This window comes from Poecilia latipinna, unplaced genomic scaffold, assembly GCF_001443285.1.
Source record: "Poecilia latipinna isolate Pla-1442-1.1 unplaced genomic scaffold, P_latipinna-1.0 Scaffold1149, whole genome shotgun sequence".
Classification (NCBI taxonomy): domain Eukaryota; kingdom Metazoa; phylum Chordata; class Actinopteri; order Cyprinodontiformes; family Poeciliidae; genus Poecilia; species Poecilia latipinna.
Window position 1 is genome coordinate 147,088 of NW_015113765.1, and position 16,909 is coordinate 163,996.

General features: G+C 39.2%; 1 protein-coding gene across 1 annotated transcript in view; it reads left to right on the forward strand.

Annotated features, from left to right (window-relative positions):
• Positions 1–12,887: 12,887 nt before the first annotated feature.
• Positions 12,888–16,909, forward strand: part of LOC106960044 (pleckstrin homology domain-containing family G member 1-like) — a 45,069-nt gene continuing 41,047 nt past the window's right edge. Inside the window, exon 1 of the mRNA XM_015052961.1 lies at positions 12,888–13,107. Coding sequence (XP_014908447.1) covers positions 13,023–13,107 — 85 coding nt within the window. The 5' untranslated portion in view covers positions 12,888–13,022. The remainder of the gene's footprint in view (positions 13,108–16,909) is intronic.

Sequence of the window (16,909 nt, forward strand, 5' to 3'; positions counted from 1 at the left end):
ACGGCACAGACACACTGATTTCTATCTTCTCATCTGGCCTGCTTGCCAAAACCGCAGCCCAGAAAGTGTCAAGTTACAACCATTCAAGAAGACTTTCTTTTTCCAGAAAAAAAGCTTTTTTTAGCCCCTGTTTTTAGCACTATTTATATACGTTCCCATAAAAAAAGGATTTGCCCCGTTATGTGCTGAATTGCATGCACCTTTAGAGTTTCATTTTTAAATTGAATGTAACATGAAAAAAAAACAAACATAAAATGCAGTTTTCAAATAATTTAATATGCAAATGGATTTAGCAAACCAATTTTACCCAATCTGAAAACATAATTGCATCTCTTGCTAAATCACAAATCACCTGAGATTAGTCGTATTCTTTAGTTTAATAACATTAGCTACACCCGGGCCTGACAACTGTAGAAAACACCTAAATAGTCTGACCAGATGACGTGCTGTGGGCTAAAAGATTTTGAAAACAAACACATCATGCAGCGATCTTCAGAAATGTAAAAGCAGATAAGAAAGGAAGTCATTGGCATCTAAAAAAGTGGAAATAGTTGCCCTCCAAATCATACTGCGAACCTATTTCCAAGGATGTCCTGGAGCATGGCAGTGGTAGTATTATGAATGAGAGCTACTTTGCCTCTTCAAAGCCTGGATGACCTGCCTTATTTGATGATGCCATGAATTATTCCTAATCTAGCAGATAAAGATCTAAAGATGAATGTTGGATCATAATTCCATGACTTTAAGCTTCCGCCCATTTGGGTTAGACAGAAAGATGATGGTCTGAAACTGTCTATTATGAGGTTTAAGGGGAAAATTACTTTTTCCAAACATGGTCAGGCTGGTTTGAATTGCCTTTTTCTCTTAATAACTAAAATTATCATTTGAAAACTAAATTTCCTATTTATTGAGATGATAACTAAAACATTTATTGTAAGTGTAACCAAAAAAAAGGGAAAAAAAACTGTGTGGGGGGGCAGAAGGGGAGTACTTTTTCATAAGGCTGGTATTTGCATGAATGCAGGCGTTTAATCCAACAATGTTATACACACCAAATGACTTCTGACACCTAACATTTATTGGTTGCGCATATACATGTTGCAAATTCAACAGTAATCATTGGATATACCATAAAACCCATCTAAAAAAAAATAAATAAAGTAAAATATAGCCGTAACTTTCCATTGCTTCTCATTGATTTATTCCTTACTGTTTTTTACAGCTCGTTCTGACCACTGATTGTCCCTTTTGCACATCTCATAACCACTAAACACAGCCCATTAAGTCACAGCAGTGGAGCTGGGGGAGGAAAACATTGCTTTTATACTTTGGTTAGTTTATTTTAGTTGAAAACCGCAGGGACGCAGTCTGAAACATATATCAAGGGAAGCCAGAAGACAGCAACATTTTTGTGTCTTTCTTGCTTAAAAACATTGAATGCACATTTTTAAATCTCCAAAACTAGCAAGACATATTACTTACTGAAGCAAATTATGACTATGTGACACGAACTGGGCCAAAGTGGAGTCTGAACTTGAAATGTATATCTGAGTACAAAGCATTTGCAATAACACAAAAGTTTGGACGATGGCGTTTACAACAAATGTATGATTTATTACTATTGCAGCTTTCTATAGATAACATTTTTTTTAAAGACTTACACATTGCGGTTGTCAGATATAAACTAAAAACAACAGTTTTCACTTCAAACAAGCCTTATTTCACATGTCAACAGCTTAAAAATTGCGTCTCACACAGTCAGAGTCCAAACCGCCACCCCACACAGTGCATTCATCCCACAACTGAAAACAGGGTCCATCCCTTCCGCTGTCTCAAAACTGCCGGCTCAGCTTCTGCGTTTCCTTCTCCTTGGCTTCAAAGGCGCTCTTGGTGCTGAACAGTTCCTCCACCGAGTCCACTATGTCCTGCATTTCCCGGGCCATTTCGGCGTAGCTCTCCTTCAGCTCCTCCTGCTGCTGCCTCAGATCGGCCGCCGCCTGCATCAGCTCCGAGGCCTGAAAGCTGCACTGGCTCCGGAGGTCCTCCACGTCCGTCAGCAGCGTCTCCATGCTCTTCAGCACCTGCTCCAGACGGTCTGCGGCCGACTCGAACTCTGCCGTGTCCTGGAAGAGGGTGTCAAAGCTTGGGTTGTCCAGTGACTCCAGCTTGATCTCAGGCCCTGAATCCTCCGTTTTCTCTTCCATCTCCTCCTTCTCACTCTCCTCTGCTTTTGACACTTTCTCCATGATCCTCCTGATGCAGAAACTCTCAATCAACCAAGGGTGATTTCACCAAAACAGATATCTGTAAACAAAATTAATCATTTAGCTTCAAAGAAAAGCAGTGAAATAAATATTGGAAAGGAATGTAAAGTAGCAGGACTGCTTCTGCTCGCTTGGATTCTATTAAATCGTGAGGAGTTTATTTATCCCCTTACACAGTGGGGCAAAGAGGCCATTCGGTGTAATCTCATTCTCTTGTGCACCTGCGTGTTCAGTGCATTTGTGCACAGGTGTCAGTGTATTTCTGTCCAAGTGCTCGTTCACTGCCGTGCAAAAGAACCATAATCCTGTTTTGGGCAGCTGGCCCAAGCAATGCCCCTAATGGGACTCCGATGAGCAGCAGGCTGTACGTGAGATTATGTAGCACCTCCTTCTCGCCTGACCGCTTTTACTGTCTGAGGGGAAAGATTAACCCCGTCCTCTTAGAGCTACCTGCGGCTGGTCTTAGAACACACACACACACACACACATAACGTGCAGAGACCTCTGCTCTACTGTGAGGATAATTCCTGTGAACTGTGGAGGAATTACAGTCACATTACTTTAAGGTTTTGTTACAGGTGCTTTGAGCGTCCAAAAGCATTCTCCTGAAATATTTTTCACCTTTTGCCACACTGCCATCACAAACTTCAATGTATTGTACTTGGTACCTATTGCCTATTTTTTCCCCATGTCATAGTTATGCATAGCATAATTATGAATCCTAACAGAATACATTGCAGTTTGAAATTTTAATGCCAAATAACAAAACAGTGAAAAAAAAAATAGCTCAGTAGTTATAAAGAACATTCCAAGACCTCTTACATATTTTTAAATCCTGAAAAATTACAAATGAATATTTTATATGTTCTGTCTTTTTTTTGTTTTGTTTTTAAAACAGAAACAATGGAGCACATGGTTCCTTCCATTAAACAGAGCTTAGTACACACAAGTTAGAAGTTTTAAAATATATTTTTTTGTGCAAAATAGAATTATATTAACTTACTTTTTAGGTTGTACAAGTACTTTCCTTGTTCAAAGCACAAATCTGTCCAACAAGAAAAACAAACAAACTGCGGCGATATTTAAAGTTCACATGTCCTAGAACACGATAAAGAGCCAGCAGAAGAAACTACTCTTTAAATGGCTGTAAAGATAACGAGTTTACATGATGAGCTCGCCTCCCCAAAGCTCTTATCAAAACAAGACAACCTGCTCTGAGGAGGCCAACGCCAGGGGAAACTCTTCTTAATCTCCAAGTGGCTCAAAATACGGACGTTTAAGTTTTAGCTATATCAAAAGGAATAATTGATTTGTCATAACAGATTTGGTTCCACTTAATATTATTTACTGAAAAGAAGGAACAATGTTTGTATAAGATTTAAAAAATAGTTGAGTCCATTTTAAATATTACGGTTTTATAATGCAATCCAGAAGCAAGAACATTTTTTTTTTTTTTTTTACCAGGGAATAGTTTTAGTATTAAGACAGTGAGAGCCTAGATACTCACAAATTGACAGGTTTACCTGACATGATCAAACTTCAACAAAACATCAAACACTACCAATTATTGGTTGTCCTATGACTGAACACCAGTAACAAAAAATGCTACCAAAAGACCTCCACTATGCTTTTGAATGTTTCTTTGTGTTATACTGAAAAATATAGAATTATAAAAAAACCAAAATGAAGTCAATCACCTCTTACTGGTTTCCGATGCCAATGATGAGCAACCAAGGTCAACCCTCAGAATGAAACTGTTGTTAGTGAATGAAACAGCTGACGCTCTCTCTCTCCCTCTCCCTCTCTCTCTCTCTCTCTCTCTCTCTCTCTCTCGTACTTTTTGTCTTTTATCTTAAAATGAACCCCAACATTTGTCCTCCCCCCAAAAAAATCCTTATACTGTAGATATTAGTTATCTTCAAATGTTTACATTTTTATAAACTTACATAAATGTTTAAAAATATGTTTTCACTTTATTGTGGGCAATAAAAATCACACAAATATTTATACTTAAATTGCTTTATATATAGGTTGATAAAATGTGGAAAGCAATATGGGATGTGAATGCTTTCTGAAAAACTCCTGCTATTTAACACAGGTAGTTCTTTGAAATCATGGGTCCCATCCTGAAGAGACGTGATTCATTTTACAACAAACCAAGTGATAAATACTAAATATTTTTATACAGTATTCATTGATTTGAAGCCACTGAGAGGCAATAAAGAGCATCTTATCTGTATTTCAGCCTAACTATTTTGCAGTTCTTCAAAGTTTCCACGTGGGGGCGCCCTAAGGATTCCTAACTTTCAATGTTTCTCCTTAAAGGAGATTTCTGAACGGAGGCGTTTCCACTTGAATAAAACACACTACCTGCTGTTTTTATTTATTTATTTATTTATTTATTTTTTATTTTCTTGCTTATGTGTATTTTATTTACCTAACCGTCTGAGTGTGAATATGAACATTTAAAACAAAGTACAGATAGGCTGGCAGCAGCAAACTCTCCAAGAGGCCGTGCCCAAGCTTCATGAGCCTCAACATGTGTAACTATTTAAGTGTCAACATGTGGATTCCTGTGTATTGAGAATGCTGTGTGGGGGTTCAGGGGTATGGATTATTTCGCTTGGAGTCTTATTCAGAGCGGCCAATCAAGCGTGAGGCACAGAGGAGAAAGGAGGCATTGTTGTGGCCTCAGAAAATAGATTCAATCACAGAGTCTCAACAGGAACACGCTTCCAACAACTGCCCGACCCTTTCAACTCATGACTTTGCTTTGTAGCACTGTGAATGTATGTGTCAATTCACTTGCGGTTTGAATTTATATGTGCTTCGTGTTAGTTATGCAAGTAGGTGTCAAAATAGGCCAAAGCTTGTTTGACAAGATTACTTGGTTTCTGCTTCTGGATTTAAACTCAAAATGTAACCATAAAAAAATACTGAATGAATTATCACCCAGAAGCTCATCGGCTCTCCTCTGGAGTCTTAAGTCGATGAGGGAGTCACTGCAGTTCCTTTCTCCTCATGACTATTTCTGGTGTCAACTGGGAAAACATGTGCCCAAGATTTATGCATGTCCACTTGTTGTTGTTGAGGGGATTGTGGTCGATACTTGAGACATGAAGTTATTGATGGGGTCCTTCCTAAAGGGGTACTCAGGGGTAAAAAGAGCAAGGACTGGCATTTCACTGAAGTAGGTCATTTTAATAGGGACGAGGGCTCGGGATTGCAAGTTTGCACAGCAAAATGTGGATGTATGTATGTAAACATACAAAACCTGAATGCTTGAGCATGGTCCTTACTAACGTCAGTTCTGCAAAACCATAGTCTTTTAGCTCATTGCAGCTGCCCACATGGATGACTCAAACGTCTTTTAGAAAAAAAAAAGAAACATTTAAATGGTCAAAGGACACAACGACTTAGCTATTTGGTCACAGTGTTGAAAGTATATTTGGAGGATCCAAGAGGGGCTTTCAAAGAACTCCACACTAACTGTCAAGAGCTGTGGTGGCAGTATCCAGGATGTAGGATTATACTGGTACTGGCACAAAGTGGATGAAATTCATTAAAAATGATTCGCCATAGTAATATGTCTAAGGTAATTGTTTAAAAAAATGATGCAAAGTTTCAACCTTTACATGTGGACTGGTGTTAAGATGTTGCCGTTTCCAGTAAATGGGTGGGATCCTTGGTCTCGTCCCTTCAGGGAAGTAGGAGTGCATGAATTTCTAATGCCTCAGTCAGACCTCCCATGCTTTGATTTAAAGCCAGAGCACTTCCTCACCGCTGAGAGAGAAATAACAATGTACTTTTTTTTTTTTTCCTGCGCTTTGCTCTGAAACCAGATTCTTACAAAATGTTGCTTGAGGCGGAGGACTTTAAATATTTACTTCCAGAACAGAACCAGATTGGGGAAAATGTGTGATTTATGGCATGCAATTTTGGCAGCTGCCAAAAACAAAATAAGTTGACTCATTTTACCGGTATGCTATCACTTGTGCCGCTTGGTTTCTTGGTTATGAATGCAGTCTTTTAAACTCTTTCTAACAAGGCGACCTGGTCGGCGGACCATGTGAGAGAGGAATCGGAGACAGGAGAGCTGATCCAGATCGAAAAACCTTGGATGATAGCAGAAGTTTCCTTGTTTCACTCCTGAGTGGAATGCATTAAGCTGACCCTCTGATGACTCGTGCTTTTTATAAATGTCTAATGTGTCCAGAGTGTCTGTCGAGTGAGGCATTCGGGTCTGCTCATGATAAGTGATACATCTGACACTGATCTGCTCACCAGCCCAGAGCGCTTCATTGTTTGGGTCCCCTGCTGCACCTGATCCGAACAGTTTTCCAGAACTGGACTCCCTTCACAGAGCTTTGATTGTTTTATATTCCTTTCCACATTCTTGGGCCCTTAGCCTGTCCTTTGTGTACACTTCAGCACATATGCAGTCGCACATTGCAGTAACGTTCACCGCAAATCTTCTTTTTTTTTTTGCCTTTCTCAAAAAGTGGTAACGGGATGTTGAACAAGTACAGTCATGTGGATTTCTCAGGAACTGGCCGCCCAAAAGCGAAGGAATAAAAACGGGGAATGTTTCATTTCCTTGAAAATCTTCAGTGCTCTTCTAATCCATGTGTAATACAGACTTTATGCTATATTTGCTCAATAAATCATTGCGTCATATGCCAGGGAGTGGTAATTCCTATGAGCAAAGACTTGAAAACCTTACGAAAGTGATTTCTCCTGTTCCTGTTGACCACATTTTCCTTACAAATAATCTAACTTTTCATGCTCTGAACAACAATGTGATTCAAAAGATCTATAACATATTTGTTCTGACCACAAAAATGAACCTGTAATGTGTTTTTCTGCACAGCATTTTGTTTGATATAAACTCCTATGTTTACTTTTGATACAATTTTTGGAAATACTGCAATGTCTCTGCCAGGACCTCATTTACCCAAATCAGGCTGGGAAATGGGTTTTGGACACTGGGGAAATCTGGTATGCCTCTGCTGCTCTCACAGCTAATTAGAGTGTGAACTAATTGGATGGCTAACTTTAGCAAAGGGACAGCCTAGTTCCATCCACCCGCTATCTACAGAGCACGGAGGTGGGGACGGACAGGAGCCTGCTGGTGATGTCCGAGCTCATTCCACAATATTTCAGCAGCAACTTCCATCTGGGAAGCCTGTATCCAGATCCAGACTTAGACTTAGTGTTTTGTTTATTCCTATTCCTATTTTATTCTGGTGAATGAAATCAAGAAATCCCCTAAAACCCTGACTGATCGAGACACGCAGCACTTTTGAAATATTAATTGTATGAACGGTGCCCTCGTTGGGGGAGAAGAAAAAAAAAAAAAAAAACAGAAAAAGTTTGACAAAATTGAGCCAGACATTTACAGATCGTTTTAAGTTCAGGATGAGAAACTAACAGCTTCTCACTTGCAGCTGACCCCACAACTGCCCCAATCTTGTCTTTGAATTGCTTCAAAGGTCTTGTCTCCTGTAATGCATGTGCGCCGAGGTTAAGTGGGTGAATAGGGCTGTTTTCTTCTCTGACTCATGTGCTTGTGAAGTAAGAGGAAGACGTATGGATAAAGACGGAGACTGTAGGAAGCTATGGATCAGGTTTCTGAGAAACTGACTCACAGGTCACACACAAGTAACAGCTGGAGAAAACATGGAACACATTAGGACCACTAGGTTACTTATATATGTGTGTATTCTGCCTTAAATATAATCTTGACAGATGACTGATTCTAAGTTTTTGTGGGGAAAAAAATGACCTCGACCGCTCACTCTCATACATATAAAACTAGGATAGTGAAACTCTTGAAATCTGTCTAATGTTTTGATGTATCTCTGACACTCACACACCAGTAAGCACACCATGGTTAATGTGGGGCTCACTGTCTTAGAAAATGATTGATCCGGATCCATTCGACTAGCTGGTAAGACTTCACAGCAAAAGAAACTTAAACAGTGGTCCAAAATCCTGCTACTGCTATCAATTTTTATTTTATTTTAGTTTATTTTTTTTACATGTATTATGTTGATATTTTGGGCTGCACAGTGGCGCAGTTGGTAGAGCTGTTGCCGTGCAGCAAGAAGGTTCTGGGTTCAATTCCCGGCCCCGGTCTTTCTGCATGGAGTTTGCATGTTCTCCCTGTGCATGTGTGGGTTTTCTCCGGGTACTCCGGGTTCCTCCCAAAGTCCAAAAAACATGACTGTTAGGTTAATTGGTCTGTCTAAATTGCCCCTAGGTGTGTGTGTGTGTGCGCATGGTTGTGTGTCTGTGTTGCCCTGCGACAGACTGGCGACCTGTCCAGGGGGTACCCCGCCTCTCGCCCGGAACGTTAGCTGGAGATAGGCACCAGCAACCCTCCCGACCCCACTGAGGGACAAGGGTGTTCAGAAAATGGATGGATGTTGACATTTTTTTGCTTGTTTTTAACAAATTGCCTGGAGGAAGAGAGAAATTTCTCTGGGTGTCACAGTACCTGTGCGGTTTAAATATTGCAGCCCATATGTGGATTTGGGGGTCAGTGGAAATGCTCACTTTAAAAAAAAATCAGCACTACTGCCAAAAGTGTTGGCGATGGCATGATCCCAACGGGCAACCAGGCTTCTGACTCGGTGTCAGTGAGAAGAGGTGAGTGAATAAATGGAACTGAATAAATAGAAGTGTGGATCTATTTTTACATTCCCTTGACAGCTGGAAGTTTTCAGGATGATTCTTTCAGTGGATTCTTGTCAGGTCTGGACAACTTTTACACAGGTTAGTTATGTAACCCAAAAAAGCTTTAAAGAAAAAAAAAACTGAAGAAAATCATTAGTACTTGGTGCATTTTTCTTCTGCGAACAAAGCGATTTGTCAAAATGTTCACTCCAGAAGGTCAGATGCTAATGGATTAAGTGCCTGCAGGTTTGTCTGTGCTCCTACCACGCTAACACCTTATTACATCACACCGAAAGGCAGAAATCTTTTCCATTACCTCCTTTCTATCGAATGGGATCTGGGAGGAAATCTGAATGTTAAATACTGATAAAGCATGTTCTGAATATTATCTGATTTTTTTTTTTCTTGATGTGTATCATGACTTCTGCTTGATCTGCCGGCAGCACCTTTCAACCACCTGCTCATTCTCATAATGCTGAGTTTGTCTCGATACATGTATGTTTCCAACAGATTCTGTGAGGGCATGATGACAGACTTACAGTGGAGTCTTCCTGTGCCGATCAGATAATCTCTATCTGCCGTTCTGTTTCACAGAATGTGAATACCTATGAGGGCGAGGCTGTGAGCAGACGTTCAGGAGATTCAGAAATCTCTTATGCTGCGAAAACGAGTTTGTCCCCTTGGAAATTTCTGTCTTTTTTCCAAAATGTTATAGATCCTCAAACAAACTTTTATCTTATGCAAAGATAACCTGTGTGAAAGCAACAGTGGAGCTTTGAATTGGGTTTCCTTCATGAAGGCTATCCAAGCTAACCTGGCTCTGTTTGAGAAGAAATTGTTGAACCTGCACAGTCTGTTTAAGATCATTCCCCAACATTCAAAGGTGGAATTGCTGGAGTGCTTTGAATTATTATTTTTGCTGCATAGCCCAAGTGTACTTGGAAAAAGTTCAACTTTTGTCAAATAAGTCCAAGAAATATTTTCCTAAAAGTGTTGGGGATCATCAAGATCCTTTTTGGCAGATGCAAATCGGGCCTTTGTGTTCTTTTTGGTCAGCAGTGGTTTTGGCTTTCGAACTCCCCCAAGCAGGCCAGTTTCTTTCTCTCGAATCATAAACACTGAGCTTAACAGAAATAAGTATTTTAGATCTCTTGGTTCTCTTGGGATGTCCTGGATGTGTTGTTAACAGTCTCTAGGGGCAACTTTAGAAGAGCAGCCTGTGTTTGGAAGGTTTACCAATGTTCCATGGTTTCTCCATTCGTGGATACTGGCTCTTGTTGGAGCCAGTGTTGTTGATTTGCAAGCATTCCAGTCTTTTTTTTTATATTTTACTTATTTATTTTTTTCCATCTTTTTTAACCTTCAAATTCTTTTTTTTTTTTTCATGGCACTGCTAAATAAACCCTTTTCCACTTAATTTTTCAGTTAAAGTTTTGCAACTTCAAATAAAACAATCACAGTAACAAAATCTGGTTAATATTTCTGATTTGCTTTCTCAAGGAAATAACCTTTATTTATTGAAATGACAAAATGAACTTCTTTTTTTTCCCCCCCAGCACCATTATAGGATTCTCTGTATATTTAACATCCCAGTCATGTGCCAAAAGCACCAAAGCCCCCCATCCTGCCCCCAATATTTTCCCACCAGATAAGCATTGACAGAGTGGGTGCAAATGGGCAGTGATCTGAGATGGCATTACACACCATCTTAGGCATTTCCTGTGGCGTTTCCTGCTTTCTCCACGACTTCATGTGCTAATATCAATTAATCCTGCCAAACTTAGCAGTTTTTTGCCAGCCTCCAGCACAACAAAGGCTTTCTCTCTTTCTTTCTCTCTCTCTCTCTCTCTCTCTCTCTCTCTCTCTCTCTCTCTCTCTTTGTGTTCACACTCTGGACTGAAAAGAACACAGTGGAGCTTCCAGTTATTCACAGGTGATGAGATTGAACTTTGGGGGCAGAGAAATGGATTTAACATTCTTGAGCTAATGTTAAATCCATTTGCAAATATCTGATTTAATTGAGGTACAAGAAAGGTTGATAATATGAGAAAAAATGTTACAAACTCTGTAACCGGCATTGCCATTTCTTCTGTCTCTATCTTGTCTGTAAGATTTGAATACATGCTCTTGTACACATGTGTCATAAAATGATTGCTGGCACAAAAAGACTGTCTAATCCATAATACGTTTTGTTGTGGCTGTCCTCATTTTTCTGTCAATTACACCCTGCCTGCAGGAGAGCTAAATCGCTGCTCCTATTTTTAGCATTTCATCTGTCAAATTGCCCTTTGACACAATAAACACCAGACATCATTTATCTCATGCAGCCTGACACAGATCAACACTGTTCCCCATAGACTGCCACAGACAAGATCTCTCAAAAAACATTCTCACGGCATATATCATCATGCAAGTCAGCGGAGTCACCAACCGAGCAAAACTGTGGAATCAGACTAAGTTCAGACTTGAAAGCTTTCTTTTGGATAAACCTCAAAGTTGGTATGACCTAGATATTTCTGACCTTTACGGCGCTTTGGTTTTGGCTGCTGGAGGAAGTACTTGTCCCTTTTGTATATTGTGCAATTCTCATATTTGCACTTGCAAATACTGCTGACAGTACCTTTGAGTACCTTGTTTTCTTACCATAGAAGTAATATTGAAATGTGCAACTCTGTTTCATTCCTGGATGATACCAATAAAGTAGCTGTTCCTGCAAGTAGCTTTGTTTACTTTTTTTCCCCTTCACATTTAAAATACCACAGGTGCTATATTCACAACCCGCACAATTAGCTAAAGTTCGCTTCAAGATATTTATTTTTAACATATAGTAGTAAAAGCATATCCCCAAAAGGCGGTAGATAATGGCAGACAACCCTTTTTGCTGTTCCGTGTGCACTAATCAGACATTGTTAAATGTGGAAAATCTTTATCTGGAGGGCAGGAAGTCATTTTGTGAGTCCCACAGTTCAAGTCATTTTAGATAAATGGCTGTTTACAACAGTCATTTCCTTGTGTTGCTGAATGTCACATGATAGTTCTGCAATTTCAAAACTTGTAAACTTGAAAATTTCATTGGAAGATGTTTAAAGCTGCAATAAAACCAGCAAACCCAGTTAGACACGTATTAATGAGTTAAAGATCTGCAGGATATACAAACAGAATGCATTTTTTTCCTGCCACACAGAGTTTATTACAGTTCTCTTAGTAGAGCATCTGCTCTACATGGCACTTCCATATAACTGAAACTGGTTGGGCATGCTTCAACAAGCATGTAGAAAAACAGTTATCCAACAAGATTTTTTTTCTTGAGAACAAGACACTGACACGTTGGGAGGACAGTAATGTTAACAGACAGCTTTGCTCTCCTTTGCCTTTCGAGAAGCTGCCTGAGGGGGTAAATCCTTTATAATGTTGAGGTTTTGAATAGTTTCGGTTGGCAGTGAAGTCATCTTGATGTGAGAAAGGTGATATTTTATTGAGAACAAACATGGACTTCACTGTGAAGCAAATTCTCTGTGGCATAATCATTCAGGGTGAGATCTCATCCACAGTGAGGGTATTACTCACCGGACGAAACCTGAGATCTTTAAAATGAAGACGTAAGGGAAGGATTATGTTTATTAACAAAGCAGTCCAGACAAAAGAAAATGGTTTACAGTGGAAAATAAAAACCACATAACTGCATAATGTGTCCCTTCATGATAAGATTGTCATATTAAAACTTTAAAACGTTGTCTTTTTAAACCGTATTCAATAATTTGTTTCTATATATATATATATATATATATATATATATTTGTTTAGTTTTATATATATATATATATGTGTGTGTGTAAATTTAATTCATTTTGGTAACATCTTAATTCATTTTCAAAATAATGGTATTGAATGCGATTAGCAGGTGTTAACTATTTAGCGCGAAGCTTCTTTTTGACTGTCGAAGTTGTTACGCATGCGCAGGCCATAACGCCAATTACATTGAAAAAGCAATGACGTATCGTTGTAAAAGTTGCCAGCTGGACTTCAGGAGTGAAACAGGGAAGTGAAATATAAAGACGGACTTCGGACCTCCTATTTTTAATGTTAATGAAGGACGTCATGTCTCCAGCGGCTGCAGGGAGTCGAGGACGCGAACTCCCTCCGAAGAGATATTCAGAAAAAACACGTGAGTGATAACATACCAGTTCTTTTCCTATAAGGAGCAGAAACCATTTTCGAGTGGAGCGTTTAATGAATTACTCCGGGGCACAAGCGAGAACAAGAGTCTCGTGTTATCTGATCCTTAAAACAGGTGTGCAGGGCAGGTAGAGCCCAGGATAACGGAGATAAAAGCTGACAGATGAACGCTGATAAAAGATAATGGGGGGGATTTATGGTGAAACAGGTTGCAGGGTGACCCTGCGGGGCGGTGACAGCCTCTCTCCAGGAGAGAGTGACTGCTAAGTGGTGTGAGATGAATGGAAAGAACGAGGAGTTCAAATTTAATGAGGGACAGTGGTGAGACTTGATAAACTCACCCTTTATGAAAATTTATCTTATATAACCAAGATAACAGTTTTCAAAAGCACTGTCTCACTGAAGATGGTGTTGAGCTAATGACACTGACTATAATATTATAAGTATTTCCACTTTTTACTCCTGGTTGGACTTCAGGCTGGTGATAAAACAGCAGCAGATGGTTGAAGGAAAAGCACAGTTTGTTTTGGCACCTGCTGAAGATTTCCACACTGAATAACTTCAGTCTTCTTAAAATAAATAAATAAAATACTGAGGTCACCTCATATCTCATGGAAATGTGTGTATCTGTGATAAAAGAAAAATCAGCATGAAGAGAAAAAGTCACTCGGAGGGAAATCAGATGGAACACGCACTTTAAAATTAAATAATCTGATTTATGTTAATTAATAGTAGTGCCTAATATGACCATTTACCGAATAGATGTTAAGAAAGTAGTATTTTCTGCTTGTTTAAAATAGGCGTCACTCTGAGACCTCCTTAATGCAAGCTGACTAAGACCAGGTGGAAAAAGAAGCCACTTCTTTGTCCAAAGATCCCAGTTAATCATTATTCAAAATTAGTTTTCAACGATTTCAATCTAAGCAAATCTGGCAGATTGCATCGAGTTATTGACTTGCAGCATTCCCTCACTGGACGAGCTCGTAGCGAGAATAGACAATCACTTGCATTGTGTCGTTGAGTTACAGCAGTCCGTCTTACTGTGTATGAGGAGAGAAAACTCTCCTTAAGTGAGGAAGAAAAACTCCAGAAGAACCAGGCTCAGTCCTAGTTTATTCGCAAAAACACATTTGACCCTATACGAAAAAGAAACAGAATAACTGATGTAAGAGGACGTTCTATGTTGAGAAAGACAACACAGCCAAACAGAAAGCCAGACCAGATGTAGTTATGGAAAGGGAGAGAAAAAAAAAAGCTAAAATAAGACATGAAGTCGACAGTTGAAATAACCACAAATAATGCAAATTGGAGAGTAGTAGAAGAAGAAAGTGGTTAGCCTGTCCTCAAGCAGCCTTATTTCTCTCTTTTTAAAATGCATTCAATAATTTGTTTCCATTTTTAGACCTTATTTTTAGATAATGTGAAAAAAATTGCTTTCGGTTTTTTGATCTTTTTAGTCGAGTCATTTATTATCAAACTGTTGTGTTTTCCAATACAACAGAAACTCCACAAATGGAGTTTCTGTTTGTGGAGAAACAAACAGAAACTGTACAACTGTACTTGTAGCCCAGTTTTTAATACTTTGTCTTTTCCTTTCTCACTTACAACAACCTGAAGTCTTCTGCAGTAGTTGTGGATTTTTTATTTTCTCCAATGGAAAAGCTTTCTGTTCTTCTTGGCAAAATGGCTTCAGTTCCATTTCTTTTTAATAATTTTACTTGAACTGCATATTTGACTTCTCCTCAAAGTGGCTCAAAGATATTGAGGTCAGATGACTGAAATAGCTGCTCCAGAACCTTCACTTGTTTGTGCTGTTGTTAGTGACTGGTCCACTTGGCCTTGTGTTTTGGAGCGTTGTGATGTTGGAACAGAGGGTTGGCCCAAAGTTGTATGGGGACTTAAACAGAATTTGATTTGGGGCGCCGCTTTGTGAAGGAAAAAAAAAAAAAAACATCACCACCATTAACGGCATTTTTGTACACATTGGCTGAAACTTATTTGTCAACAAACTGAGTTCAATCACAAAGAGGATATTTGTCTTGTAGCATCATTGCAAATGTATTACAACATCCATCAATCAATGAGAATTATTATTTGCACTTACACAAAATAAACCTGCCAGTTTCCTTAAATTGACAAACTTTGAATTGATTCATGCTGAGACCATCAATTCAGATTTAATAGTATTCTCACTCTCTATAAATTGTTTCAAAATGTTTTCAGTTTGTTTATGCAACATGATTTGCATTGCATTTCTAAATTGTTTCACTCTGAAGCCCCTTATGCGTTTGTCCAGCCAAAACACTGTTACCATGTAAACAAGAAGCCAAAGCGCAACTAAACATTTGTGTTTTACTGTCCTATAGCGTTGTCATGAAAACTGCAACTTGGGTGCTTAGTGCTTTCTTCCAGCTCTGAAGGAAGGTCCAAGTATTTTGCTTGGACAACTGATGATCCCATTTAATTCTCTAAATTAAATGAAGGATTCACTTAAAAGACTTGGTCTCAAGGATTTCTAAGTCCTTAAATATTTTTCCTCTTGCAGTATGACCCTCATTGTAAAATAATCCCAGACACACTCAACTGTTGTGGCCTTTCAGTAGTTTGTTTTTTTATGATTTAATGTCTCCACTCATCGTCTGATGGACTATGTCCTAGGGATTGTATAATGACGGCTTCAAGACCTTTCTTTTAAAGGCATTAGGATATGTCTGGAGATTTGGACAGCTTGGAATCCTGTAGCAAGTAGTAGTGATTAAAATCTCAAAGAATGTTTTCTTTTTCCAGCAGAATGATTGGAAGGAGTATTTATTTCCCAAAATAGGTTATGGTGGATATATTCATCTCTGCTGGATGGCAACAAAACCAAAGGGTTGGCTCATTTTGTGATGAGTTGCACCTGTCCAGCAGCCTTCTCCCATGTCCACGGATGGATATTTTTACTGGAGGGCTTTTAGACGGAAGGCTCCATAGGATGCATTTGGTCCCACGCTGTATCAGGTTTCTGTCCCTGAAGATTAGCTGAAATCACTCAACAACCTGCGATATCCATGTTAAGGTTGTGTATGTGTGTGCAAAATGCATCTTCATTTCTTTTGAACGGTGACGTTTTAAACGTTTGTGTCTGCATGCAATGATTGTGTTGATGTCTTTTTTCGCTCCATCCAGAGACTTTTATCTCTGTTCTGCCTGATGCATTTCCAGAAAGCATGTGGAGTTCAAACATACTGCAAGCGGAAGAAACCCAACTGTGTTTCCATGGGAGGTTTGGCACATACGTGGACTATTTTGGACCAGATTAATTAGTTTTTGAGGAACTTGTAGTGCAAAAAAAACCCACATTTGGAACTGACATAAAAATCAACAGTTTTTTTTTTTTTTTTTTAGGAAGTAAATGAAAGGTTTATTAGTTCCACTTTTCTGCTTCTTGTCTGTCGAAAGGACTTCTGTATTACCTCCAGTTTTTGTTTTAAGGCAAATCATCACTGGTAGTTAGGTGTTTTTTTGTTTTTTTTTAATCTCTGCATTGCCTCAGAGGTTGGGAGGAGGGCAGAAGGTCTTTGTCTTTGGGGGTCATGATCTTTCACCTGGTGCTGGCTTCCATCCATGACACAAGGTCACATGCAGGAACTGAGGCGTGAAGATGCTAACAAGATGGAACAGGCAATGGAGGACAGGAGAGTAGACCAGGAAAGGTGATAGGGGGAATATATTTTTCTCACTTAACACCTTGAAGGATTGTTTGGGGAGAGAGATGAATGCTTGCATTGGACTAAAACTGTTGAAAAAGA